The 26986-nt window shown below is 39.6% G+C and overlaps 2 protein-coding genes across 2 annotated transcripts in view; both read right to left on the reverse strand.

The window, feature by feature from the left end:
• Positions 1 to 5334: 5334 nt before the first annotated feature.
• Positions 5335 to 15901, reverse strand: LOC124622518 (transmembrane protein 199). Its single transcript, XM_047148245.1, has 2 exons — positions 15490 to 15901; positions 5335 to 5705 (listed from the first exon to the last, which is right to left on the reverse strand). Exons 1-2 carry the CDS (start codon positions 15899 to 15901, stop codon positions 5458 to 5460), a joined length of 660 nt encoding a protein of 219 aa, XP_047004201.1. The 3' UTR covers positions 5335 to 5457.
• Positions 15902 to 15934: 33 nt separating this feature from the next.
• Positions 15935 to 26986, reverse strand: part of LOC124622523 (biogenesis of lysosome-related organelles complex 1 subunit 5) — a 43416-nt gene continuing 32364 nt past the window's right edge. The window contains exons 2-4 of the mRNA XM_047148258.1: positions 26406 to 26488; positions 16194 to 16382; positions 15935 to 16102 (exon numbers count right to left, since the gene is read on the reverse strand). Coding sequence (XP_047004214.1) covers positions 15935 to 16102; positions 16194 to 16382; positions 26406 to 26488 — 440 coding nt within the window. The remainder of the gene's footprint in view (positions 16103 to 16193; positions 16383 to 26405; positions 26489 to 26986) is intronic.

Raw genomic sequence — 26986 nt, forward strand, 5'->3', positions numbered from 1 at the left:
TTTTAACCATGTTTTGGATAAAAGGATTACGTGGTAGTTTAGTTGGTTGAAGAGGAGGCTAAGTTCTTCGTAATGTGCAGGTAAAGACCGGATGTTGCAGTGCGCTACTGAAAGTTCTGACGCGTTCCGCTGGGCAGCCTGGAGTAGGGTGGCAGACTGGTTTGTCCCTTTGTTAAGCACTACCTGCTGCGAGGGGCACTGGCTGCTGCTTCTGCAAACTGACATAACACAGGGGTGTCCGAGATTTTGCACGCCCTGTTTGTGACTACGCGAGCGCCGAAAGAAAGGCAATCGCAAGAGGTTGCCTGAAGTTGCAGGCGTATAGCAAATGGAGTAGTGGTATTCGGTGCAAGGAGAATATGGCCAAAACAGTGATGGCTGTGTGTCCTCTGTCATAAGTGGTGGAATGTAATTAGTGTATTTGAAACAGCTTGGGGTGGAAATAAGGAAAAGGGGTGCGATTTAAAAGGCCGATGCTGCCAGCAGAGAGAAGTGAGCTTAGTAACTAACAGATTATTGCAGGAAGCTAGAATAAAATTGAAATTTACTAAAGTGATACTAATGGTGATTGTCGTAGGAAGATACAATTAGATTGAAATTTACTAAAGTGATACTGATAGAGATTTTTGTGATGAACAATTTAAACCAAAGAGATGGGTGATTAATGAACTAAAGCAGAGACTAATAATTGCAAAAGTACTATTACAGAGTGGAAGAGAATAAATTGAGCAAATAAAAATAGTATTAGCAGTAACTAAAATTAAGTAAACGTTAGAGCTACAGGTACAAAAAATAATACAGAGTTAATACAATTACAAAAACAGTTAGTTGAAGGTACAAATATGGGACAATTAAAAAGTTAATACAATTACAAGACAGTATATATGAGTATAGGGATGTTACAATTTGCAAATAGTGTTAAGTTTGCACTTTTGGCTCGAGTAGCTTCACTTAATACCATTAAGTTCTGCCATGTTTAGACTGTCTTTTTTCCAGCTGCTGTCTTAATGATTACTCTGCCATCCTGAGTCCACAAATTCTGAAGACCGAAATGGGATATAGCACCGTTTAAAATCTTTAGCCGTTCGTGTGTCAGATCTTCCCTTATTGTAAGCACTGTCCTTGCTAACCTCTTCTTCTGGGTAAATATCTCTGCCCTTTTTCGGTATGAGACAAATTTAACTATTATTGGACGAGGTTTGGTAGCACCTGGTAGTTTTCGTCCCACTCGATGGCTCCTGTCAATGTCTGCCTTAGTCACTTCAACGCCTAATTTTTCATGTGCAACCTGTATAAGCAGTTTGTCTGTGTCTTCTTCCTTATTTTCTGCTACTCCAAACAGTAGTAGACTATTTCGCCTTTGGTACTGTTCTAGCTCGTCTGTTGCGGCAGATAGTTTTACTTCCAATTCTCGTGCCTTTTTCTCGTATTCAGACACAGACTTTTTTTAATGCTGTAATTTCAGCAGTATTGGTTGGCCTCAACATTTTCATTTTCATGCATTTTGGCCAATACTGCTGCCGTTACAGTATCTGATATAGTGCCTGCTATCAGATCGAGATTGTCTTTATCGCGAAGCCCAGGGTTTATCTCAGAGCGGACCAGCTCCGCTATACCGGGAGCTGCGGCCACACCTTCCCCCAAGAGCAGACCCGCCGCAACTGCTGCTTCCCCACTGCTGGACGCACTGCTGTTGACTCTCCTGTTTACCATTTTCTTCAGCATAGATATTGGTGGAGCATAGAAAAAATAGCACTACTGCACAGAACACTGTGGTTTACACAATTTTCACTAGTGCTAGACACCACCACCTGCGAGAGCACCTTCGAATTAAACTAAATTTCGCGAGCCGAACTTAACACGCGTTACACTGCAGCGGTCATCTTGGGGGCTTTTGCCATGCAACTGAACGTACTAGGTACTGTCAAGTTTCTCATGCTTATCTACCCTAGATCCAGCTTTTAGGGTCATTATATCCTTCTGCAGCTAATTTCTGATAGTATTTTGCAAGCATGGATTTACTCAATCGAAAGTTTGGTATTATTCTCATTAGTCTTCCCTAGCACAGTCTTCTTCTTGAGATATAAGTTCATGTCATTCGGACACTCCAGTACTGAGATGGTTGGTTCTCCTGAGGGACTAATAACTTTGAATAAATTCAGCTTCAGGTGCCTTGTTTCAACTTAGATCTTTCAACGCTATGTCAAAATCTTCTCTCAGTACCATAGCATCCACTTTATTTTCATCTACTTTCTCGTTCTCAATTGTCATAAGATTTCTTTAATTTATGTGTTGTATTCCTTTCCTATAATCACATCTCCTTCTACACATTTACATTTCTCATCTAACCATTTTTTCTTTGCAAACTTATAGTAATTTTCTGTAGTCTATATTTCATTTTACCCATTTCATTTTCGGTTTGCTTCATAACCATATTTAAAATAGCTTACAGCATTTAAGGTACCTACTATGTCTTTTTTGAGCAGATTTTCCTCTGTTGCTTTATAATTTCATCTCTAAATGTTACCCATTCATCTCCTGTTGCATTTCTTTCCCTTGTTTCAGTAAATTGTTGCTTTATGCTGTCTTTGAAACTCTCCAAAATTTCTAGAAGTTTCAAATTATCCAGATCCCATTTGCTTAATTTTCTATCTTTTTGCAATTTGTTCAGTTTTATTAATCTGTATTTCATAATAAATTATCATGGTCAGTTTAAGAACAGGTTTCTAAATCTCTGTCTCATTATTACATAATAAATCTGAAACCTTCCAGTTTTCCTATGTCTCTTCCATTTATACAACCTTTTCTCATGATCCTTAAACTACGAGTGTTCAATTGTGCTTTACTCAAGTCTACCAGGCAGCTTCCCCTTAGGTTTTTTCCTCCCAGTCCACATTCACCCACTACTTACCCTCTTTTCTTTTTACCGACATCAAATTAGAGATCTCCTCCACTCCTGAGCACAAATTTTTGCCTCTTTTTTAACATATTGATTTTTTATCTCTTAATACATTTTCATCTGATCCCTGCCTTCAGAGCTAGTAGACGTGTATGATGGTACCTTACAGTTTGGTCGTGGCCTCTTGTCTAGGTTGGCTATGATCATCTGTTCACAATGTCGCTCATAGCAGTTTTCTCACATTTCCTTGATCGTCATCTTAATCAGACCTACTCTTTCTTGTGCTACCCAACCTGATTTTGTATTGATAACCTCGCACTGACCTGACCATATGCCCAGTTCTTCCCACCATTATAAGTAAATAATTCTCACTATAACTTCAGTTCAGAGATTTCTATTTTCATGATTTTGTTCTTTAAACTGACTACAAAATTAAAGGATGTGATATTCAATGCACTGACCCCTGGAATGCCAGATTCATTTTGTCTGATTACAGTATTCTTCTCAGCAGTCCCCAAAACGTACACTGAATGGGGGACTATTTCATCTCTGCAATATTTTTCCCAAATGGCTTCCATCATCATTAAACCTTACAATAGAGCTGGATATCTTTGGGAAATAATGGCTATTCTCAACCAGGCTGCAGTACCAACACAGTTAGGTCAAGCTGGCTTATGTTACAATGCAAGTTAGTCAATCATGCAGACTGTTGCCTTTATAATGTAATTGGGTATATAAAGAATCTATTTAGTATATGGTGACAGAACGCACACACATAAAGGTATTAAAGTATGCAAGCTTCCAGTGTCAGTGGCTCCTCCTCCTGGTAGAAGGGATGAAGGAAAAGAAAGAAGTGAAGGAAAAGGACTGTGTGGTTTAGGAAAAGGGGTAGAGTTTGGAAAAGTCACCCAGAACTCCGGGTCAAAGGAGACTTAGCAGACTGGATGAGAAGGAAGGGCTGATTGTTGGGTACTGCACCGGACAAGGTTTGTAAACCTGAGAGCTTAAACATGGAAGATAGGGTAATACACAAGACAGAGTGCTGCCAAAACATCATGCACGAGTTACTAAGAGCAGAAATCTGTATTTAGCTTTCTGCTTCTATTAAATTGTGCACAATATTTTGGCAACAATTTCTGTCTTGAGTGTTACCCTATCTTCCACCTTTAAGCTCTCAGGTTTTCAAGTCTCATCTGGTGCAGTCCCAATAATTAATCTTTCCTTCTTGTCCCATCCAACAAGTGTCTCCTGACCCACAGTTCTGAGTGACTTTTCCAAACTTTTACCTTTTTTCTCAAACCTCACCAGTCCTTTTTCTTCACCACCTTCCTTCTTCTTCAGCCCTCTACCAGAAGAAGGAATCACTGGCTCCAAAAGCTCACAAATTTTAATACCTCATGCCCCTGCCACTACATGTTGAGTAAATTTGTTATCGATCCAATTACATAATATTTTGAAAAATTTATTATTTTTGTTGTTATATCAGACTGTTGCCTCTGCAACTACTGAAAAGATTGCAGTCACTCTTGAGAAACTGTATGTTACCTTAGCCTCTCCACAGATACCATACCATGTGGTTTTACCAACAGTACAGCTATCTGTATCAGTGAGGCACACAAGCTGCCCCACCCCATCAAAATCCATGGTTCCCCAGTATACATTCAATTTATTGCAGGAATCCAACTTCTGTTAGGCAAATGACACTACACCTTTAGTTAGTAACACCCAATGCCATGGTGTTATGACAGCCTATTGTCATTTTAAATTACTGCATAAATTTTGCAATTTTGTGTAAAATCTTTGCAATAATGGGATATTTTCCTTTTCTAAACATCTTGACAGTTATTGCTTAATGTTATGAAACTGCAAAAACATATCTTATGCCTCATACCATATGACAAACAATTCTCATGGCATTGCAAAGCACCCATGTACTTTCTTATATAGTTTAGGTCTATAACAAAAAGACATGGGACATGCCCTCATTGATTTATTTCATTGTTAAGCTATATAGCATTATATTTTCACTTTGATTTCAGTTTCTGTTGTTAATAAGATGCAAGCCACTCGAATCCACTCCTGATTATCTCCATTTTTATCAGAGAAAATTGTTGTGAGCCCATGGCAGATAATATTTTAAAAAATAAATCTTAAACGCCTACACTTAAGTTTTTATTTATTTAGCCACGATTTTTTTTTCTTCAGGTGAAAGCCTTACTTTAAATACTCATATTTGTTGAACAACACTGCACTTGTGTTAGGGGATCTTCTTGTGACATCGTAATATTTGTTATAACCTTCATTATGCCATAATCAAGGGAATTTATAATAACATTTAACATCAATAACAAGAAAGTCTTAACGTTCCTGTTATATCTCTGAACAGATGCAATGAATTTACATGTAAGTTAGCAAGTAAAGGGAAGAAGGGAATGTTAATTTTAAATTACATTTTATTTTATTCTGTACAATACTATTAGATGCATATCACACAATATAAATTATTATTTGTTTATAAATATGAGTACTACAATGACAACATGATTAACAAACAGTTTTTATTCCTGGTGCAATTTACCATATGTAAGATCAGGTTCACAAATATCTTCTTCACTGAGCTTTTTAGCAAGGAAATATATCTCAGCAAGAGCAACAATAAGTCCACAAATTACACCTAACAGAAGGCGAAAACCAAAATCCAGTTCTCCCACAATCAGCTGGATTCCCAAAAATCCAAAAACAAAGGCAGCAATCACAGAAAATACAAACTGGAGAACAGCTATTAGCTGTCTGTTTATCTGCTTCACTGCAACAAAAAATAATAAAATAAAGAAATCAATCTCTATATACCTTTATACAAAATATGATTTACAAAAAACTTGTAATATTAAGTTTAGAACAAGCTACTCCTTTTTTCCAGGCCACCTACTCAGATACTGTATGTGGGGTGGGGTGGGGAGAAGAAAGGATTCTGGCTGTGTAATATTACCTCGGCTCAAGCTACCAACCTCAGCTTCTTGATCCCACATATTTAATTATGTTCTCATACACAGTGTCTCACACATCTTTAAGCACGCTCACAATCTTTTTAAACTGTGAAGATTCTATACTGTCCTCTTCCCTCTTTAAGCAATTTCAGTCCCTTTTCTATTATCACAACAATAACTTCTTTCATAATTATTTACCTTATTGGTTTTTTGCATTTTCAATTGCATTTCTAACATACTTGGGCTCCAAACAGCACCACCCAATAACCATGGACATTTAACCAACATTTGGAAATGTAAAATATCCAAAACAAAAATCCTCTTGCATGTACTCTTCTGCCATCTGCACTTTTGCAAATACTTTCACCCTTCCAATTCTGTCATTCCCTATTCCTTAAAGACATCGTACTATGCCATTTCACCACCAACCACAGACCTTACCTAACAGCCTCTGCTTTTATTACAAAATTATTTTACTTTGTGAGAAGTTTCCTGCATCCTATATCTGAAATTAGGCCCATTGCCCTTCAACAGCTGGAACTGCACTCTCAAAATATCTTAGCGGGATATAGAAGGTATTTATCCCCTACTCTCACCTGTTTAACAGCCATCAAAGGGCCCAACAGCCACATCCAACATCATAGGTTTCCGACCCTGCATTGTTAACCAACTCCACCTTTCACACATCCACAAACTTCCACCACCCGCATTAAACACATTACTCTAAATGCACTTCCCACCTCTCAACATAGTTATCAAACTATCTACCAGAAACCTGATCCACACAGAAGTCAGTAGTCTCCTGCAGCCCTAAAACAAGATTTAACCATGCTGGACATTCAATGAGCTGCATTTCTTCAGTGAAAGTGTTTTTTCACCATTCTCCGTAATGACCAAAGTAAGCCAAAATCACACATTGAACCTTGTCTTAAGAGGTTCCAACCTCTCTCCACCCATGCTCCTCCACAAATTCCACCAAGCCACTCCGAACACAGCATCTGCAGTGGGAAATGAATGTTTTCTGAATATCCTGATGACCATGCTATAGCCTCCTCCACAGGCAGACATTACCTGTAGAGCTAATCTAGAAACAAATGCTTTGCTCTATTTTTCCCCCCATGACACCAACAAACCTGGCACCATTAAAAATTTCTCCCTAAAATTTTAAGGATCAAATCAGACATTGAAAGTAACCTTAAAAGTTGCACTACATTCATCCCATTCAGCTAAAACATAATGACAAATCTGTTAGTAAATTAACTGCTGCCCTCTTATCTGAATATAAAACAGTCAGCTAAAATATCCTGCACTGTGATGCACACACCACAAGTACCACACACTGGAGGGTCCTCTTACAGGATCACGTGTCCTGAACCCGTTAATTTTCTACTGCCCGGAGGTTCGGTGCTTGACAGAACTAAATGTTTCAACTATCAGAGTCCCTTTTCTAAATCACTTTAAATGTTTTAAGGTGCATGGCAAAGCCCTATAAATCCTTTCAAATGTTAGAAAGGTGAAATTTATAAAGCTGCCTTGTTTTTGTTTTTTTTGTGTTTAACACATTCTGCCTGGCAGCATGTGTTCTACTACTGAAGTATTTGGACTAATTCCTGTTCCAGGAGGATTGGTTACAGGAGTCTTGTTGCTGTGTTGGATGTTGAGAAAGCCCTCAGCAGTACTCCCATTGCACTGGGAGGTGACTAAAAAGTTCAATGGTTCAATCTCGATGCCAAGAGCAGTAAGGGGAAAAGTGTCCACCCAGACAAAGCCCCATTTGTCTAGGTAAGCCTCATACACGACACACCTTGAGATTGAAGGTTTTTTGCTTTTTGTTTTTATATGGCTAAATAAAGTTTTATACCATGTCATGATCCAAGCAGTTAATCTATGATCCCCTTTCCTTGTGACATACAATGTTCTACTGCCCTGTGGCAAAATGGTCACTGCAGCATGTCCAGAGTTTACAGTACAGAGGACTGGCAACACTTACTAGTCCTCAGCTCTGGAAATTTGTGTGTCAAACCTGTAGCCAGAAAATGTAGGCTGAGCTCCCCAAGGTGTTCACCATTTAGAACAACGGGAGGGGGGGGGGGGGGGGGCCTTTATCAGAAACACCATGGACACAACAAGCATTGCTCCTGTCACCACTATGTGAACCAACTACTGACAAGCAACATCACACAGAACTTGAAAAACATCACACTGTTATTAGCAGGTCTTCTGTCTTTTCATTGTATACTGAAATGAGAGGCATCATGCCCAAAATTTTACCTACACTGCCCATCCAGTTTCTTGTCACCCACCATACATACCTACATAACATCCCTGTACCAGCCCAACTTCGAGTGCTGCACCTGCAACTTATACTACAGCAGACGATCCAGGCACAAGACCAGTCTCATAAACCCACACTCCCTGCTGCAGTCCAGCCACTAATATTACCTATCCTGTTAAAGACGGTGTCACTTGTAAAATGACCTGTGCTATTATCATTGAGTGGTGTTTTATCTTTGTCCCTTCTCCTCACAACATGTTGGCCCCTTTCAGTCTAGTGTCCAAGTGACCTGCCCTTTTATAATCATTTACAACCCAACCTGTCCCTCTCTCCTCCCCAAGGAAGACTAATAGTTCTGAATGCTAGGATATATCATATTTTTGTGTGTCTATAGGCAGCACTCATTGTGAATATAAGCACTGGCCAGAAATTCTGTCTCATAATTTTAACATAATTAATCTACATTTTTTTTACTTTCACTGTGAACCATTGGTCAGAGACTAGAAGTATCTGGACATTGGAATTACTATCCCATGTGTAGACTGTCGTTAACACCCCAACACGAACAGCTTTATTTGAAGAGGCACCATGACTGAAAAGCACAGACTGCTAATGAATGATATCACACTGAATTCCGCAACAGATCACGGTTCTGCACTATCATGGATGACTATCAGTGGCAGGTATGGCAACAACCTAAGGACAGGTTCAATTCTTACAATGTTTTGAAGTGCCACAGCAGTGTTACAACAGGTGCCATGGTTTCAGGAGCCATTGGGTATGAAATGAGGTAATGGTGGGTAGTGATTAAGGGAACTTTGACAGCACAACACACATCACAGACATCCCACAGACTCAAATGTTACCTTTCATGCGACTGTATCACAATCCCATTTTTCCAACAGGACACTGCTCACCCACTCACAGCCCGTGAGTTTATGAACTGTTACCATCGTTTGAGGTACTGCCATGGCCAGCAAGATCCCCAGATCTACCCTCTACACATGTGGGACCAACTTGCACGTCAACTCCATCTCAATATTAGGCATATCAACAATCAGTTATTACAGCTGTGAGCCTGCTTGCCTCAGGAGAGGATACCAGGGCTTTATGACACCCTTCCCAATGAAACTGATGCACACATCCAAGTTAGGGGAGGCAGTGGGTAGCAGTGTGCAACAAGTTGGCTCCTACTAACAAGTTGTCTGTTAATCTGACTTCATATTTTAACTGCTGAAATAAGGTCACATACCCTCTCAACCTGTGTAGTTTCATCTCATTTCATTTCCTCCTCCCCATCTGGGTACTTCACTTTTTTTGACAGGCAGTCTCTATAGCAATCAATAATGATCCATGTTACAGCCAAGCCATTTCATAGACAACCGATTACTCAGGACTGAGCCTATAGAAACAAGAGTAATTTCTACTTGGTCCTGAACTGAATACGTAGGACAATTTAAGCCAAGTACTGGTGGAAAATTTGGCTGAGTTTATCAACAATTTTCTCTTTAAATATGTGCAAAGCTGCAAATACTGTATCAGTATCGATTCTGGAAATTATTTTCTGATACTAATTACTTAGGAAAGCCAACAAAAAGTATTCTGAACCTGCATCTCATATAACATCTGGCAATTAGTTGCACATATAAATGAAATGAATTTCGGTTGAAACTACATCAATAATGTTTTCAGCTACTAATTCTCTTTTTTTTCCTTTCTAAGCCCAGCACCAACACATTTTGTGACTAATTCCCTTTTCAGGACTGACTGACAGGCTGACTGACTGAAGTTATAATGAGTTCAGCAGTGGAATGACATGACTGACACCCATCTCATATGAAATTTTGTACAATACAAATAATTAATTGTACACTGACTGCCTGCATTGAACCAAATTTTATTTAATTTGTTTATACTGCTAGAACATTGAGGAAGAGTGCAATATGAAATCCAATCAAGATTCAAGTTTAGAACATTTGATGCAAGATGCAGTCATATCGCTATTGACTTCTTTCTCGACATCTTTGATTGATGTTCATTTAATGATTTTTGTGATATTTCACCAACCATTCATGCTGGTTAAACCTCAGAAAAATCACAAAATACCAGTCAAGATCCTGAGACAGAATCCAACAGGTAAGACGTCAACAAGTGCCACAAAAGCCTCAATTTTTTTATAATAAGTAAGAGTGTCATTAGCGCTAGTTAGAGAAAGTTGGTACTCCTGATCAACTGAATGTTTTGTAAGCAATAGCAGATCACATTCAGTGCAGCTGTTTTACAATCGTCCTGGGGTTTCATCAGCTCGAGTGGTTGGCTAAATGTCAGGATAATCATTTAATGAACATCACCCAAAGATGTTGAGATAGTCACTGATTAGTAGGGCATTAAGTGTGTGTGTGTGTGTGTGTGTGTGTGTGTGTGTGTGTGTGTGTGTGTGTTTTCGGATCTAATGGGCATCCAACAGCGAGGTTATCAGCGCCCTGACATTTACTGAAATAAACGAATGTGGATAAAAACTAAAATTGTCATACACGGATTCACTCTAAATGAGCACACAATCTCCCTATTCCACAGGCACTCTCATATGCACTAAAACCAACGAGGAGGGAAGATAGCTAATCAAGAAAGTAAAACAGATGGAAAACAACACACAGAAGAGCTAAAAGAACAACACAGGGAAATGTGACTGGCTGACCACTTACAAAAAACTTGGGTGAGCCAGCCACCCTGTTGACACATTAAAAACATCTCCCCACAATCTTGTTAAAAATGTGGGACAATTCACAGAACTTTAAAACACGAACCACATTAGTTTGCTCATTACATAAAATAGACTGCAGATCTGCCGGCAAATCCGCTGGTCAGCAAGCAAATAAAATGCAGTCCAATAAAATGTGGCACACCATGATCTGTACGCCACAAGCACCACACATCAGAGGGTCCTCTTGCCAGAGTAAAAATCTGATGCATCATAGGTCTGTGGCCAATGCAATGACGAGTATGGAGGACCTCGTTCCGTCAACGTGGCTGGCAGGGAGGAACGCCACAACCGAGTTGTGGGCTTGACGATACAGAGCTTGTTGTTGGTCGTCTTCCCATCGACAGAGGACTTTGTACCTCAACAGCGAAGTGAGAGAATGCAGGGGGATAGCACACCAAAAGACCTGACGGTCACGACATGCCTCTTTGGCTGCTCGATCCGCCCTTTCGTTCCTCTGATTTCCCACATGCCCTGGTACCCGTAGAAAGACACCTTCCCCAGTTGCTGTAGTTGGACAAGGGTGTCCTGAATAGTCTGGGTTACTTTATCTGCAGGGTACAAACACTGGATAGAGTAAAGGGCACTCAGAGAATATGAACAGCCGAGAATCTAACACTGGGAGAATGTCTCATCTGCTCCAAAATGTGTTTAATAACAGCTCATGAGGCACTAACATTTCCGCTGAATGGCAAGCTTTGGTAATATCCATATTAAACATGTGGGCCTTGGATTAGATGAATGAAGTCTGGAACAGAGCAATAGTCTCCATCTTTTAGTAACAACTAATATTATAGCAAATTCTGGCTGTCAGTACACACCAATTACAGAAACTTTAATTACCAACTGATCAAAGATGGAAAGTATGCCACGAGATAGTCATTTCATGATTTTGGTGAAGGAGGTCGCCTATGAAAATATGACAAAATTTACTACAGAATATGAGAAGAGACCAAGTGTTAGTGCCATATTTAACCTGAAGGAGGATAAGTTTGGTCTGTGAGGTAAGAAAAACTAACATTAAAAACTGAAATACACAGTATTAATGTTCCGCAATAATATTTATTTTATATTCTGTTGTTCACAGCCCTTACAACGACAAGACACCACCTTTACTACAGAGTGAAACTTATAGGAATTCCTGCAGTTTGAGAGGCTAATTATGACTAGGTCAATCACATACGGATAAAACGAATAGACTGACTCAGCATGAAACGAGCTGGAGACTAAAAAACAATGATCCATCTTTGTACAGCATGCTGTAAATTAATGTTAATTCTTATGATATTAGACAAAGTATTTTCTATCAAATATAGGCACACAACTAATACTACAGCAAATTCTGGCTGTCAGTACACGCCAATTACAGAAACTTGACTTCCCAACCCTCCCCCTTGTCCATTTCATCACATTCACCAACCTCTGTATTTTTGTCCCTATATGATAGTAGCCTGTGCCACTACTCAACTAGTGTACTGTTTCGCCATTTATATTCATATACTTTTAATCTTTGATACAATGTAATATAAGGGCATATTGATACATATTTTCTTTGTATCTCTTTCAATATTCTAAAGACAGTTTGTGTATAGTACAGAGATTTTAATATCTGTATAACTTGTGCAGCACAATATTTTCAGGTCAATCAAACAGTAGGATTAGGGACTTACAGTGATATCTGTAGAATATAAAACATTCAGTACATCATTACATGCACTATGTGAGCAAAAGTATCAGGACACCTCCAAAAACATAAATGTGGTTTCAGTTGCCTCAGACTGCAGTTGTGCATGCGCATGTCTTGTGCGTGCGCGTGTCGTGTGTGTGCATGTGCGCATGTGTGTGTATTGTTGACAAAGTCCATTGGTCGAAAACTTTAAGTGTAAAAATCTTTTTGTTGTGCCTATCTGCGACTCAGCATCTCTGCTATATGGTGAGCAGCAACTTTCCTTCTCATAATATCGTTTTTCATATTACATGCATAGTGCTGTTACCTACTGCCAGGTACACCGCATCAGCGACCTCAGTAGTCATTAAACATCGTGAGACAGCAGATTGGGGCGCTCCGCGGAACTCATCGACTCCGAACGTGGTCAGTTGATTGGGTCTCACTTGTGTCTGTATGCGAGTTTTCCACGATCCTAAACATCCCTAGGTCCACTGTTTCCAATGTGATAGTAAAGTGGGAACTTGAAGGAGCACATACAGCACAATAGCATGCAGGCTGACCTCACCTGTTGACTGAGACCACAGACAGTTTAAGAGGGTCGTAATGTGTAATAGGCAGACGTCTACCCAGACCATCACACAGGAATTCCAAACTGCATCAGGATCCACTGCAAGTACTATGACAGTTAGGCAGCAGGCGAAAAAACTTTGAATTAATGGTCGAGCAGCTGCTCTTAAGCCACACATCACGCTGCTAAATGCTAAACGATGCCTTGCTTGGTGTAATGCCTTGCTTGGTGTAAGGAGTGTAAACATTGGACAATTGAACAGTGGAAAACCTGTTGTGTGGAATGACGAATCACAGTACACAATGTGGTGATCTGACGGCAGGGTGTGGGGCGAATGCGAGGCAAAAATCTGCCAGCATGTTTAGTGCCAACAGTAAAATTCATGGACATGGGTGTTATGGTGTCGTGGCGTTTTTCACGGAGGGGGCTTCCAGCCCTTGTTGTTTTGCGTGGCACTATCACAGCACAGGCCTACATTGATGTTTTAAGCACCTTCTTGCTTCCCACTGTTTAAGAGCAATTCGGAGATGGTGATTGCATCTTTCAACACGATCGAGCACCTGTTCATAACGCACGGCCTGTGGAGAAATGGTTACACGACAATAACATCCCTGTAATGGACTGGCCTGCACAGAGTCCTGACCTGAATCCTATGGAATACCTTTGGGATGTTTTGGAATGACTTCATGCCAGGCCTCACTAACTGACATAAATACCCCTCCTCAGTGCAGCACTCCATGGAGAATGGACTGTCATTCCCCAAAAAACCTTCCAGCACCCGAATGAACTAATGCCTGTGAGAGTGGAAGCTCTCATCAAGGTTAAGAGTGGGCCAACACCATACTGAATTCCAGCATTACCAATGGAGGGTGCCATGAACTTTTAAGTCATTTTCAGCCAGGTGTCTGGATACTTTTGATCACAGGGTGTACTATTTCTTGTTTTGTGCCCATTTAAAATTGAAACACCACTATTTTGTGTTTCTCGTATAGATGCATAATCTTACAATTTCACACATCTTTGGAAATAATCTTCGTACAGTCAGAAGCCCTCAATGTTGTGTGAACTGTCTGATCTGTCTTACACTGTCTGATAACAATATTTTGAGAAGGAAAGTTACTACGCACCATATAGCGGAGGTGCTGAGTCGCAGATGAGCACAACAAAAAGACTGTCACAAATAAGCTTTCGGCTAGCAAGGCCTTAGTCAAAAAAAATAGATCACACACACACACACACACACACACACACACACACACACACACACACACACACACACACCCCTCATGCACACATGACTGCAGTCTCTGGCAACAGAAGCCACACTCATACTGTCTGATGGCTAGAAGTTGAAAGCTGGTTCACAACAAAATAAATATTATTTTGGAACATTAATACTGTGTGTTTCAGTTTTCAATATGTTTACATACCTGTAAGTCTGACTGAATATTTCATAAATGAAAAATTTGATCCGAAATAGAAATTGGGATTTGTGTCCGATGATGTAAGAAGGTGAATATATAAAGGAAACGTTAGTTTGACATGTACACTCTAGTACTTTCCATTAGTAGTCTTTACCTATGAATACATATGAACATCTAGGGAAGATGGAGGACTTTGTTCTTATTAAAATTATTGAAATTAAAACTGCATTTGTGACTAATAGTTAAGCATAAAGTAGAAATGAAAGCATATTTTCAAAACAAAATGGCAGAAAGATTACACAACAATGTAAAACACAGGAACTCTATATAGAACAGTGTCACAAAGATATGTACCTTTCTTAAAATAATGTCCTCAACTCAAAAGAAGTATTCAGTTGATAATATGTATGTATTTCTAAGAGATCGTGAAACATTCACCCATAAGTGCACACCAGACTCTGAACAGCAATTCTAAATAGTGATTATCCAGTTATTTCTTAACATAATAAAATACTAATCAAATGAGTACGTTACCCAGGTCAAAACCAAGGAAGCTCACTTTCTCAAATTAACATTTTCGTAAACACAATCAACTTTCATATGTTTGATGACCATTTTCTTTATATGATGCAGCCTATTTTATAGCTTCATAGGATAGAAACTACAAGTGGCCAAGAAATGCTGATAAGCAGAGTGGCTTGATTTTTTTCAGTGTTGTTTAAAGGTGGTATGAAGACAATGAGTTTAAAAGATCTGTTACAATAAAGACTTAAGTTTGTATGAAAAATCCAAGACTGAACATAATATTTGACATGTCGAGTGTGGTCCACGTATTATGCTCTCTTCACAAATCCTAAACTTCCAAAATGCAAGCAAAAATCTACTCAAGAGCAGAATTTGACTTACACTGATAGCCAATGGAATCTTCCGGTAGCCTCACTCGGACTCCATCAACAGCTTTTGTCATCGCCTTATATTCACGTTCCGCTTGCTCAACCTTGAGTTTTTGGATTCTTGCTTCTAGCTCTGGATTTCGAGGAATGACTTCCAGTTCCGGTAATTTAATTTCACTACCTTCCAGGAGCTCATGGATATAAACCACTGTTCCATCCTTCCGTACACTTCCATGCTGTAGATATTGATATAACCATTTTATGTCCGAAATACTTAGTAAAACTTCACTATCTGAATATTCACCCAGCTGAATCTGTTTAATTCCTTCTGAAACATCACTGCACTCTCCTAAGCACTCTACTATGAAATTCTCAAGCTTCTTCGAAGGTTTTATTTTTATTGTAGGATCATTTATGGATCCCATTTTGACAATTTATTGCACAAACCAGGCCAACTCTTATTTTGTTATGTGAAGCTTCTTCTCAAGGTCTAAGTAAAAGTCCTTCAGTTCTTGTTCTTTTTCTTGGAAAGTTGTATCAACTTTAGCACATTTTTGAGCCATATCTTCTATAAAATTTTCCCATTCAGCCTTTCGAATTTCCCTCTTAGCTTCCAATGTTGTATCCTGAAGACAAGTGGAAACAGAAAAATATTAACAACTAGCATTCAGTTACTTAAAATTAATAAAATAAGCTAAGTCAGTAGTAGCCACTAACCGAACGATGTTTTTGTTCTTTCTCAAGAATCCGATTACACATGCTCACAGCTACTTCCAGGTTCCCATTCAGATTCGGTAAATGAATATCAGAAGCTAATTTTACTCTCTCAATCTGAGTGTCTTTAATCTCTGATACACACTCAAGTATTTTGAACAGCTTTTCTACTTCCCCATCTGATCTCTTCTCCTGAAAATAAAGAAACAAGGATGTTTCAGAAAAACATAAAAATGCAAGAAAAAACAACTGACAATTCTTAACAACTCAAAGTCTAAAGATGATACTAAGAAGTAATTCCAAGGTAATTTGAAGATAGAATACATTTTCAGTACACAATAAAGATGAACCTGAACTTCTGAGCTTCCAGAAACAAAATCAATTTACAGCTGAGGTTAAAAATGAAATAGACCCAACTTCTAATGACAAAACAAAAACAGCACCACCCTGAACTCTAACTCTAAAGACTGTCACAAACAACACACAGACTAGAGCAAAGTGGAGACTATATAATGTTACCCATGGCAAAATGAAAGCACATAATGTGACAGCCTTATGTTATTTTAGAAGTTGCCTGGATACTAAAATACACAGTACAGCTCCAGTAATTCAAGCTAATTGGGGCTGAGGCTACAAAAAAAAAAAAATAACCAGATAATATGAAAATATCACTAAATCAATGGGTAAATCATGAATAAATGTTAAATGAGAACAATAATCATAGGAAAATAAATAAAAAACAATATAGTACGTACCCAGGTCATATGTAGACGTATGGGCACACATTTTCAAGTTGCAAAAATAAAAGTCACATTTTAAAGAAACTGTCCATAGTCATATATAAAAACAAAGATGATGAGACTTACCAAACAAAAGTGCTGGCAGGTCAATAGACACACAAACATACACACAAAATTCAAGCTTTCGCAACCACAGGTTGCTTCATCAGGAAAGAGGTAAGGAGAGGGAAAGTCAAAAGGATGTGGGTTTTAAGGGAGAGGGTAAGGAGTCATTCCAATCCCGGGAGCGGAAAGACTTACCTTAGGGGGAAAAAAGGACAGGTACACACACACACACACACACACACACACACACACACACACACACACACACACACACACACAAGCATGACATTTGTAAAGGCAAAGAGTTTGGGCAGAGATGTCAGTCAAGGCGGAAGTAAAGAGGCAAAGATGTTGAAAGATAGGTGAGGTATGAGGGGCGGCAACTTGAAATTAGCGGAGGTTGAGGCCTGGCGGATAACAAGAAGAGAGGATATACTGAAGGGCAAGTTCCCATCTCCGGAGTTCTGACAGGTTGGTGTTAGTGGGAACCGGATGGTGTAACACTGTGCCAAGATGTGCTGACCGTGCACCAAGGCATGTTTAGCCACAGGGTGATCCTCATTACCAACAAACACTTTCTGCCTGTGTCCATTCATGCGAATGGACAGTTTGTTGCTGGTCATTCCCACATAGAATGCATTACAGTGTGGGCAGGTCAGTTGGTAAATCACGTGGGTGCTTTCACACGTGGCTCTGCCTTTGAGCGTGTACACCTTCCGGGTTACAGGACTGGAGTAGGTGGTGGTGGGAGGGTGCATTGGACAGGTTTTCACCGGGGGCGGTTACAAGGGTAGGAGCCAGAGGGTAAGGAAGGTGGTTTGGGGATTTCATAGGGATGAACTAAGAGGTTACGAAGGTTAGGTGGATGGCGGAAAGACACTCTTGGTGGAGTGGGGAGGATTTCATGAAGGATGGATCTCATTTCAGGGCAGGATTTGAGGAAGTCGTATCCCTGTTGGAGAGCCACATTCAGAGTCTGATCCAGTCCCGGAAAATATCCTGTCACAAGTGGGGCACTTTTGGGGTTCTTCTGTGGGAGGTTCTGGGTTTGAGGGGATGAGGAAGTGGCTCTGGTTATTTGCTTCTGTACCAGGTCGGGAGGGTAGTTGCGGGATGCAAAAACTGTTTTCAGGTTGTTGGTGTAGTGATTCAGGGATTCCGGACTGGAGCAGATTCATTTGCCACGAAGACCTAGGCTGTAGGGAAGGGACCGTTTGATGTGGAATGGGTGGCAGCTGTCATAATGGAGGTACTGTTGCTTGTTGGTGGGTTTGATGTGGACGGACATGTGAAGCTGGCCATTGGACAGATGGAGGTCAACGTCTAGGAAAGTGGCAGGGGATTTGGAGTAGGACCAGGTGAATCAGATGGAACCAAAGGAGTTGAGGTTGGAGAGGAAATTCTGGAGTTGTTCTTCACTGTGAGTCCATATCATGAAGATGTCATCAATAAATCTGTACCAAACTTTGGGTTGGCAGGCCTGGGTAACCAAGAAGGCTTCCTCTAAGTGACCCACGAATAGGTTGGCATACGAGGGGACCATCCTGGTACCCATGGCTGTTCCCTTTAATTGTTGGTATGTCTGACCTCAGCAGGAATGGCTTCCACTTGCTGCTCGATATAAAGCAATGCCACATTTAGCACTGTCAAACCCTCGGTGTGAAAGATCACTGGTACAATTTCTTCAGGCAATTCCGCTTTTTCTTCAGTTCTGCCAATGGAAGGCCATCTTCGACTGTACAGTAGGTATCCATTTCATTTTGTAAAATCTGGTTCCAAGACTTTTGTGCACCTTTATCTCAGACCATGAATAGGCTATCCAATAAATTGTCTTCTATTGTAGCTATTTTTATAAATTCTCTGATGGTTCCTTCACCTTCTGTTGTGTGTAGAAGCATCCGAAGGGAACAATGATTATATCTTTTTTTTAAAAAACACAACCCTTGGTCCATAGCTTGTATTAAACTCATCACATTAGGGGGTAAGAACAATGTGTGAATACAGTCATATAGTACTTCTTCCTCATCAGGGTGTGAACCAGCATTGCCAAGCATTGAGATTGCTTTGGAAGCCAAGCACTTTTTGCTTTAGGTAGCTTTTGGTTTCTGAAACAATCTTCAAAAACCCTCTTCTTAAAAATATTTTTGTTGATCCAAGCAGATTTTTGGCAGACATATGTAACTGGCGGTGCAGAAGCAGTGATATTTTTACAGTTCTATACTTAGCATACTTCCCTATTACCAGCAGCTTCGGTTTATCATCTCCACTTGCATTCAATGCAGCAAGAACTGTTAACCTCTCTTTACATTTTTTGTAGCCCGGGGCAGCCTTTTCTTCTTTCAAGGCTCAAATTTTAGACAGAAGCATTTTATAATTTAGTTCTGTTTAATCACAGTTGCACACTTCATCAGGAGTAAGAATTTCTTCTTGTATATTTTTTCTTAATTTCTCACAAAATTGTGTAACAGTCTGAGAAACTGCAGAAGGTTTTTCCACCACGAATTTCAAGCTGCCTTACATTGCATCGCTTCTTTCACCTATCCAACCATCCTGTACTTGCAATAAAATCTTCCCTCACCTTCCTTTAACTCATTTCTACAAAATACAGCTTTTTCTTGCGGAACAAAAACTGATATTGGATTTCCATTTGGTCTCTATTGAGTAAACTAAATGAACAAAGCCTCCCTCATTTTTTATACACAGATTTCTTCACTGACTTCCATTTAAATGCAAAATAGAACAATTGTTTGATGAAAACTTCTCAATTTTGTCTGTTCCTACGTCAATCTCCAACTGTCCATACTAAGCAGCATTTTTGTATGTTTCTCTTTTGTCTTGTCTTATCAAAGCCTCCAGTTTCACATTCACAGGCACAAATTTTCTCTTACTCCGACCACTCATTGTTCATAAATACAAAACTTTAAAATTAATGTGTCACGGGTAGACTCTCAACAGTACTGATGTTACTGCACAATGGTCAGCCAATGTTGTAAAATGTGCATTGTTACTTAGGCATACTTCATTAAGGTACAACAATCACAGTGACAATGCGGATGCTAATGCACTGTACAACTGATTGTCAGTTGTACAGTTGTTAGTGAAGGGTCGACATAGGAAAAGAAAGCGCACTCCTCCAAACCTAACAGTAGGTCCATCTGTAAGAGAGAGGAATTAGCACTCTGAGGCCAAGTTATTTCTGTTCATTGTGAACGCAAACCCTAAGTGAGACAGTTTTACCTGTATTGTACAGGGAAAATTGAAAAAAGTTCAAAATGTAACACAGTTGAAAGAGTGTAAAACGTACGTGCAGACAATATGTGAATGTGCTTTTACTCTAGTTTTATATTAAAAAATTTAATTTGCTTTTTTAATTTTTAATTTTCTTAAGACCAGCTTGGGTTACAAAACCCCAAAGAAAACTGTTGAACTGTTGTTCATTTTACTGTTTTGCTTTTGTCACTAACCTCTCCTCTACTTTGTAGTGAGTGAGTGCGTGCGTGAGTGTGTATATGGCCATTCTTTTCCTTATTTTCCAACTTGTCCTGTAATTCAACCAGACCTCACATTAATCTGCAATTGTTTGATAATTGCTTTCTCTCTAAGAATACTTTATGAAATTTTAATGAATACTCTCCATCTGCTGAATAGTACTTTTAACTTAAAACTTCTATCTATATTGTAGCACAACGTATAAGATGGCTACATTGACAGACTTCAAGTTATCTGCAGGGCAGAGTTGTCTGCTGGCAAGCCATGGTGGTTTTCCAGGAGTATCAACACATTCTGACAGTCAGTTTCCTGCAGGAAAAACAAAATATGAGGTTCATTCAAATGAAACCTGGTCAGTTCATCTACCTCTGCCTTACACATAAGGTGGCACCATGTAACTGCGGATATGGTGTCACCATCTAGTGGTAGAGACTGACATGTGCACTGTTTGATGTTGCATAGTGCCAGTGTGGTTTCACACTGAAGAGAAGGTGGTCACACAAGTTATCGTCCACTAACGAACATGCAGGTGAGTAAGCAGGAACAACGAGTAGTGAGTCGATTTTTGGTGGCAGAGGGAGTTGGAGGCCATGAAATGTACTAACGGATGAAGGCTGTGTACGGTGAGTACAGTGATTCGTTCAAATGTTGTGGAATGGTACAAACGAATCCTTGAAAGGCACGTGTCACTGGAAGACAATGCTTGTCCTGGACAGGCTTATCAGAAATGGTTGCAGAAGTGAATGCTTTAGTCTTTGACAACCGTAGAATCACCGTGGACAAGATCCAATGGTACTAGCGTGGGCACCGCCCACACCATAATGCATCATCAATTGAACTTTCGAATAAATCTGCGGGTAGTGGGTTCCCCACCAACTGACCGCCGAACACTGCAATACCCGAATGGCGCTGTCTGTGTCATCTACAACATTATCATGAGGAGGAACGCAGCCAGTCTGTCGCGTATTGTCATCATTTTGAACCAAAAAGCGTGCGTCAGAGCAAGCAGTGGAAACATGCGACTTCACCACCTCCAAAGAAATCAATGACTGTATACACACCATTTCTGGTAAGGTCAAGATGTCCTTTTTTTTATCACAAAGGCCCACTGCTTGTCAAATTCCTGGAACGGCGAACCACCATCAATGCCCAGCGTTATCAAGCCACTTTACGGAACCTTAGACAAGCCATCAAGTCTAAACGGCGAGGAAGGTTGTCCAATGGCGTTATCCTCCTGCATGATAATGCTCGCCCACACACGGCCAATGTGGTAAAGACAACATTGCAGCAGTTTCAGTGGGAAATGCTGAATTTCCATCCACCGTACAGTCCCGATCTGTCACTGTGTGACTCATGCATTTGGACCTCTAAAACAAGCTCTTCACGGGCATCGATTCGCAACATACGACAAAGTGTGTGACTGGGTCCAGGCGTGGAGCCAACAGCAGCCAACTAGTTTCTTGAAGGATGCAATCGACCGGCTAGTGTCGCAATGGGATAAATGTGCCAACAGTTTTGGCGACCACTTTTTAGGATGTGTACTGTGTGTAACAACATTTTTGAGTTAGTAAAATAATTACTGTTACTTAACACTAGTGACCGGGTTTCATTTGAATGCCCCTTATACACTGACTGGCACAAGAAACACCACACTTCAATTTCTTACAAAAACTGAAATTTATTTTAAATTTGCGACAATTTAATGACACTAATCTGCTATATTATGATGGAATATTATGGTACGGTCCCATCTAAGTATCCAATAATGAAAAACAGAAGATGATTATAAACAAATTTAACAAATCAAGCCAGAGATGAACATTCGAGGGAATTCTGAGTAAGCTCATAAAGGTTATGCATGTCTGTCTTGAAGTTATACACTTCACACTTTCCTTCAAAGACCTCAGAGACTACTGAGGAGACCTCTGTCAGCATCTTCAAAAGCATGTAGTGCCACCTCTTGCACCAATGATGGCATTCAACCTTTCAGGCATGTTCCAGATTAATGTGGAAATGTCCTATTGATGAATCATATCCCATTCTTCCAGGAGGGCATTCTGTAGGTCCTGTAGGGTCTCTGGATAGTGCTGACAGGCTCTTCTCCCTGGCTGCCCCCAACGTGCTCAATGGGATTCAAATCAGGGCTTCAAGCAGGCCAACCCATAACATGAATCCTTGCTCATCTAAGAACTCTTCCACAATTCTCGCAATACGTGGGCATGCATTGTCATGCATTACCGTAAAATCATAACCAATAAATGGAGCGAAAGGAACAACATGCTCCAGAAGGATTTCCTCCACATACCGATGTGTGGTAAGGCTCCCATGCTCCACGAAGACCAAATCCATCCTTGCAGCTGTATTGATTCCTGTTCACACCATCACAGATCCACCCTGAAAAGGCGACCTGGATGATATTGTGCAAGGGGAATACCTTTCCCCTGGCCTTCTCTAGACCCTCTCTCTTCTGTCAAGTGATTGGAGGACAAATCACGACTCATCAGTGAACAACACTTGATCCCATTGTTATACTGTCCAGCCAAGATGTTCCCTTGTGAAACATTCTAGAGCTGTGCAATGGTCTCTGGTGAGTTCCAGATCTGTAGCAAGTCTTCTGGACTGATGATTGGCTTCTTCCAGTTCTGTTCAAATGGTACTATCACTAACAATGACCTCTCGAAGCTGGTGGAGTTGATTTCGTACTGCAGTAGGGGTGGTGTGATGGTTGCGGAGAACTTTAAGTTGTAAGAAGCAGTCATCTCTCTGATGTTGCTCTTCTCAAGCCTGTACTGCCCTCCTTGCAAAGCCTCCAGTTTCCCTGTGCCTTTGTACAGTTCCAGAAATGAATAGTTGTCAACACTTCTGCAACATAATGGATGCTGCAGCCATCTTCCATCAAAGCAACAGCTTTTGCAGCTTGTCCAGGACTTCACGGCATGTTTAATGCAGAAAGCTGATTACAACATCATACAAAAAGATTCTACAAACACGTGATTGAAAGGGGAACAATTCAGGGTACAACAATAAATGCACAAGAGTGGGAAAACATTATTTGCTCACATTCAGTAGTGTGTTTTCCACGCTGCGCAGGAAACAATAATTGAGGGTAGTGCAATGAACAATCAACACCCCATTGCTTGTTCGCAAAGCTGTACCAACGATGTATTATGTCTAAAAAAATTGGTTGAAGTGCTTCACTTTGATTAAATAGACAATTACACAATAATTACATCATTTATTGAGTGTTGCATTTTTCATGTCAGTCAGTGAATTAATTCCACTCCACAGCACCATCAAAGAAAGGTGATCAATGTTAAATTTTGTAGTTTAAAGATGCCACAATTTGCACTGACTCATAACTACTGTGTTTTAGTAAATCCAACCAGTTGAACAAGTATTACTCAAAAATGTGGAATACAGCAAAGATGAACTACACACCATGACAGAACCCAATTTCAAATATTTACTAAGCTATCAGATGAATTAACAACAGACCAGACAGACCAGACAGACCAGACAGACCAGACAGACCAGACAGACCAGACAGACCAGACAGACCAGACAGACAGCTTTAGAAGGAATGTACAGAGTGTCTCTTGACGGTATATAAGGTATGATATATAACTTAACTCACTTTAAAATGTACTTATTTCAGCTCTAATAATTCCGTCATAATGAAAAGTGTTCAATATGACAACCATGAGATATAAAAAATGCATCTAAGTATCACGAAACAGAAAAAGAGAAATACATGAAAATGTCCGTATAATCGCATCTGTGCAATAACTATCATAGTCTACAATTAACTATTTTTATTGACAAGCATACCAAAGTATTCAACTATTAAAATATTTGACAATCGCCCCTGTGAATTGAAGATACTGATAGATAAATTGGTTTTAAAAACAAATTAACATCATTTTAGTTTGTTAACATGCAGGCAGCATTGCTCTCAGCAACTGCAATATGTCAATGGCATTTTTTTAGCTTTAACTGAAGAAAATGATCAAATAATTGACGACTGCAACTTCTTTACGAGTTACTTCATAAACTTAAGAGAGGAACTGTTTATAGTCAGCTCAAAAATGAAAAATTCTGAGTATTTGTGAGAATCTATATCATTAGCATTTGAGCAATTTCATGCTACTCCTACTTATCCATGGTGATCAGGAACTTTTACCATTATGTAAGATGAGATATATGAACAGGAGCATTGATGTTGAAACCCTTAATTTTTTCTGCATTCAGTAGCTGCTGTAACGAGCAAAATAGAGGCGCACTCCACTGTTGTGACATTTTTTAATACATTTGCATGCTACAGACGATTTCTTGTTAAAACCTGCTCACAATTTGAAAATAAGAGAAACACTCTTAATATTAGGAAAAATGGCCTCAACTTAATCTCTCTTGCATAAAAGATACCAAAGTATTCAACTATTAAAATATTTGACAATCGCCCCTGTGAATTGAAGGTACTGATATATAAATTGGTTTTAAAAACAAATTAACATCATTTTAGTTTGTTAACTTGTGTTATTCAAACATGAGTTTCTGGATAGGTTCAAATATTGAATTTAATCCAAGTTCAAGACTACCATAAAAGCCATTCATATATGTTTTAAATACACATATTTCTACTGAGAAAATATGTTTCAAATATAACCAAATTACTTGTTGCATGTATGATTGATGGAAAATGCTGCCGACTAAAGCTGGGACTTTTCCTTGCAGCAATTCATTTGCTTCCAAAACCCTCCTGGCCTCAATCTTTACTAACCCATTGACATCACACCCTCCACCCAACAGTGTCCTCTTCCTCTGTCCTGTCACCCCATCCTTATCCACACCTCCATGTAATGTTTATCATGAACGACACCCCACAGGCACCCGTACAAGTGCACCACATGCCTAGCCCTTGCACCCGGCACCCCTGCCTCCTAAATTCCTCCCCAGCAAACCTGCTGCCTTCCTTCAAGCCAAGAGCTACCCTCCCCAATGCCTCTTCTTCTGTGTGTGCCTGACAACGACTCAACACCTTTGATATGCAGTGACTGGTCTCCTTTACTTCTAAATTATTTGCATTCTACCAGAACTTTCCTTACTATATTAAATATTAAGCTTTTTAAACTCAACATACAGGAGATATCCTGAGTCCCGGATAGGCACAACAATAAGACTGTCAAACAAAGCTTTTGACCAAACAGGTCTTCCCAGATTTAAACAAACGCACACGCAAACACTCACTCGCACTTCACAAACGCAACTCCCACACACATCCTCCCTGGATTTTCCACTGTTTAGCTTCTTAAACTTCATGATAATTCCTTTGTTAGGGGGAAATGCAAGTACAAAGAATTGGAACCTTAGCTGTTGATTGATTATTATTAGTAGCTTGTATCTCGTGCCTCTTTCGTATTCTACTGCAGCATTCTGAGCAATTTGAGAAAGGAACAACTTGATTCAATCCATCTCTTATTGTTTGAGAATGTTCAGCTATATTCTGGTTGCTGTAGCTTGCTTCAGAATATATTAAGCAACAGTCTTTTATAACACTACTACATTTTTATTTTAGGGTTAATATAAAATGTTGCAAATGTAAAGGTAACAAAAGAAGATTAGGGACATGTCAGCTGTCAGGCAAGCTCTGAACAGCAAGTAAGCTATTAAAAACATGAAAGCTATGCTTTACCCATTGATCACTTCTCAGGTATTTAACATTAGTAACTTTTAAAATATTACACTTGCTATGTACTCTCTTCTTCCCACACTTTTACTTAAACATACTGCTAACATTTCATGAATGATAGTTGAGCAAACTGTTACTAACACAGAAAATCCGAAAATAGTAAAATGACATAGGTAAAAGCATGTGAAAACTTACTTCAAATTCTCTCAGAACAAATTTGATCTCTCCATTTAAAAAAGGCCTATGATCAAACAGGCGTGTCCATAGCTCCCCCGTGTCTGGAAAATGAAATTCAAAATAACAGACCTCACATATGAACAAAACAGTAATTCACATGTTTCAGCATACTTTGTAATGTTTATTTGCTACAGTACTCAACACAAACTACAAGAAACAAATCTGCCAAATTTAATACCCTACACACACTTGACAAACTGTGTGACCTAGCGTTGGATACATGGCAGTCTCACGAACGATGTGACACATTGTAATTCTGTCAGAGACAGCAAAGGACTTGGAAGAGCAGTTGAACGGAATGGACAGTGTCTTGAAAGGAGGATATAAGATGAACATCAACAAAAGCAAAACGAGGATAATGGAATGTAGTCAAAATAAATCGAGTGATGCCGAGGGGATTAGATTAGGAAATGAGACACTTAAAGTAGTAAAGGAGTTTTGCTATTTAGGGAGTAAAATTACTGATGATGGTCGATGTAGAGAGGATATAAAATGTAGACTGGCAATGGAAAGGAAATCGTTTCTGAAGAAGAGAAATT

This window comes from Schistocerca americana, chromosome 1 (assembly GCF_021461395.2).
Source record: "Schistocerca americana isolate TAMUIC-IGC-003095 chromosome 1, iqSchAmer2.1, whole genome shotgun sequence".
Classification (NCBI taxonomy): Eukaryota; Metazoa; Arthropoda; class Insecta; order Orthoptera; family Acrididae; genus Schistocerca; species Schistocerca americana.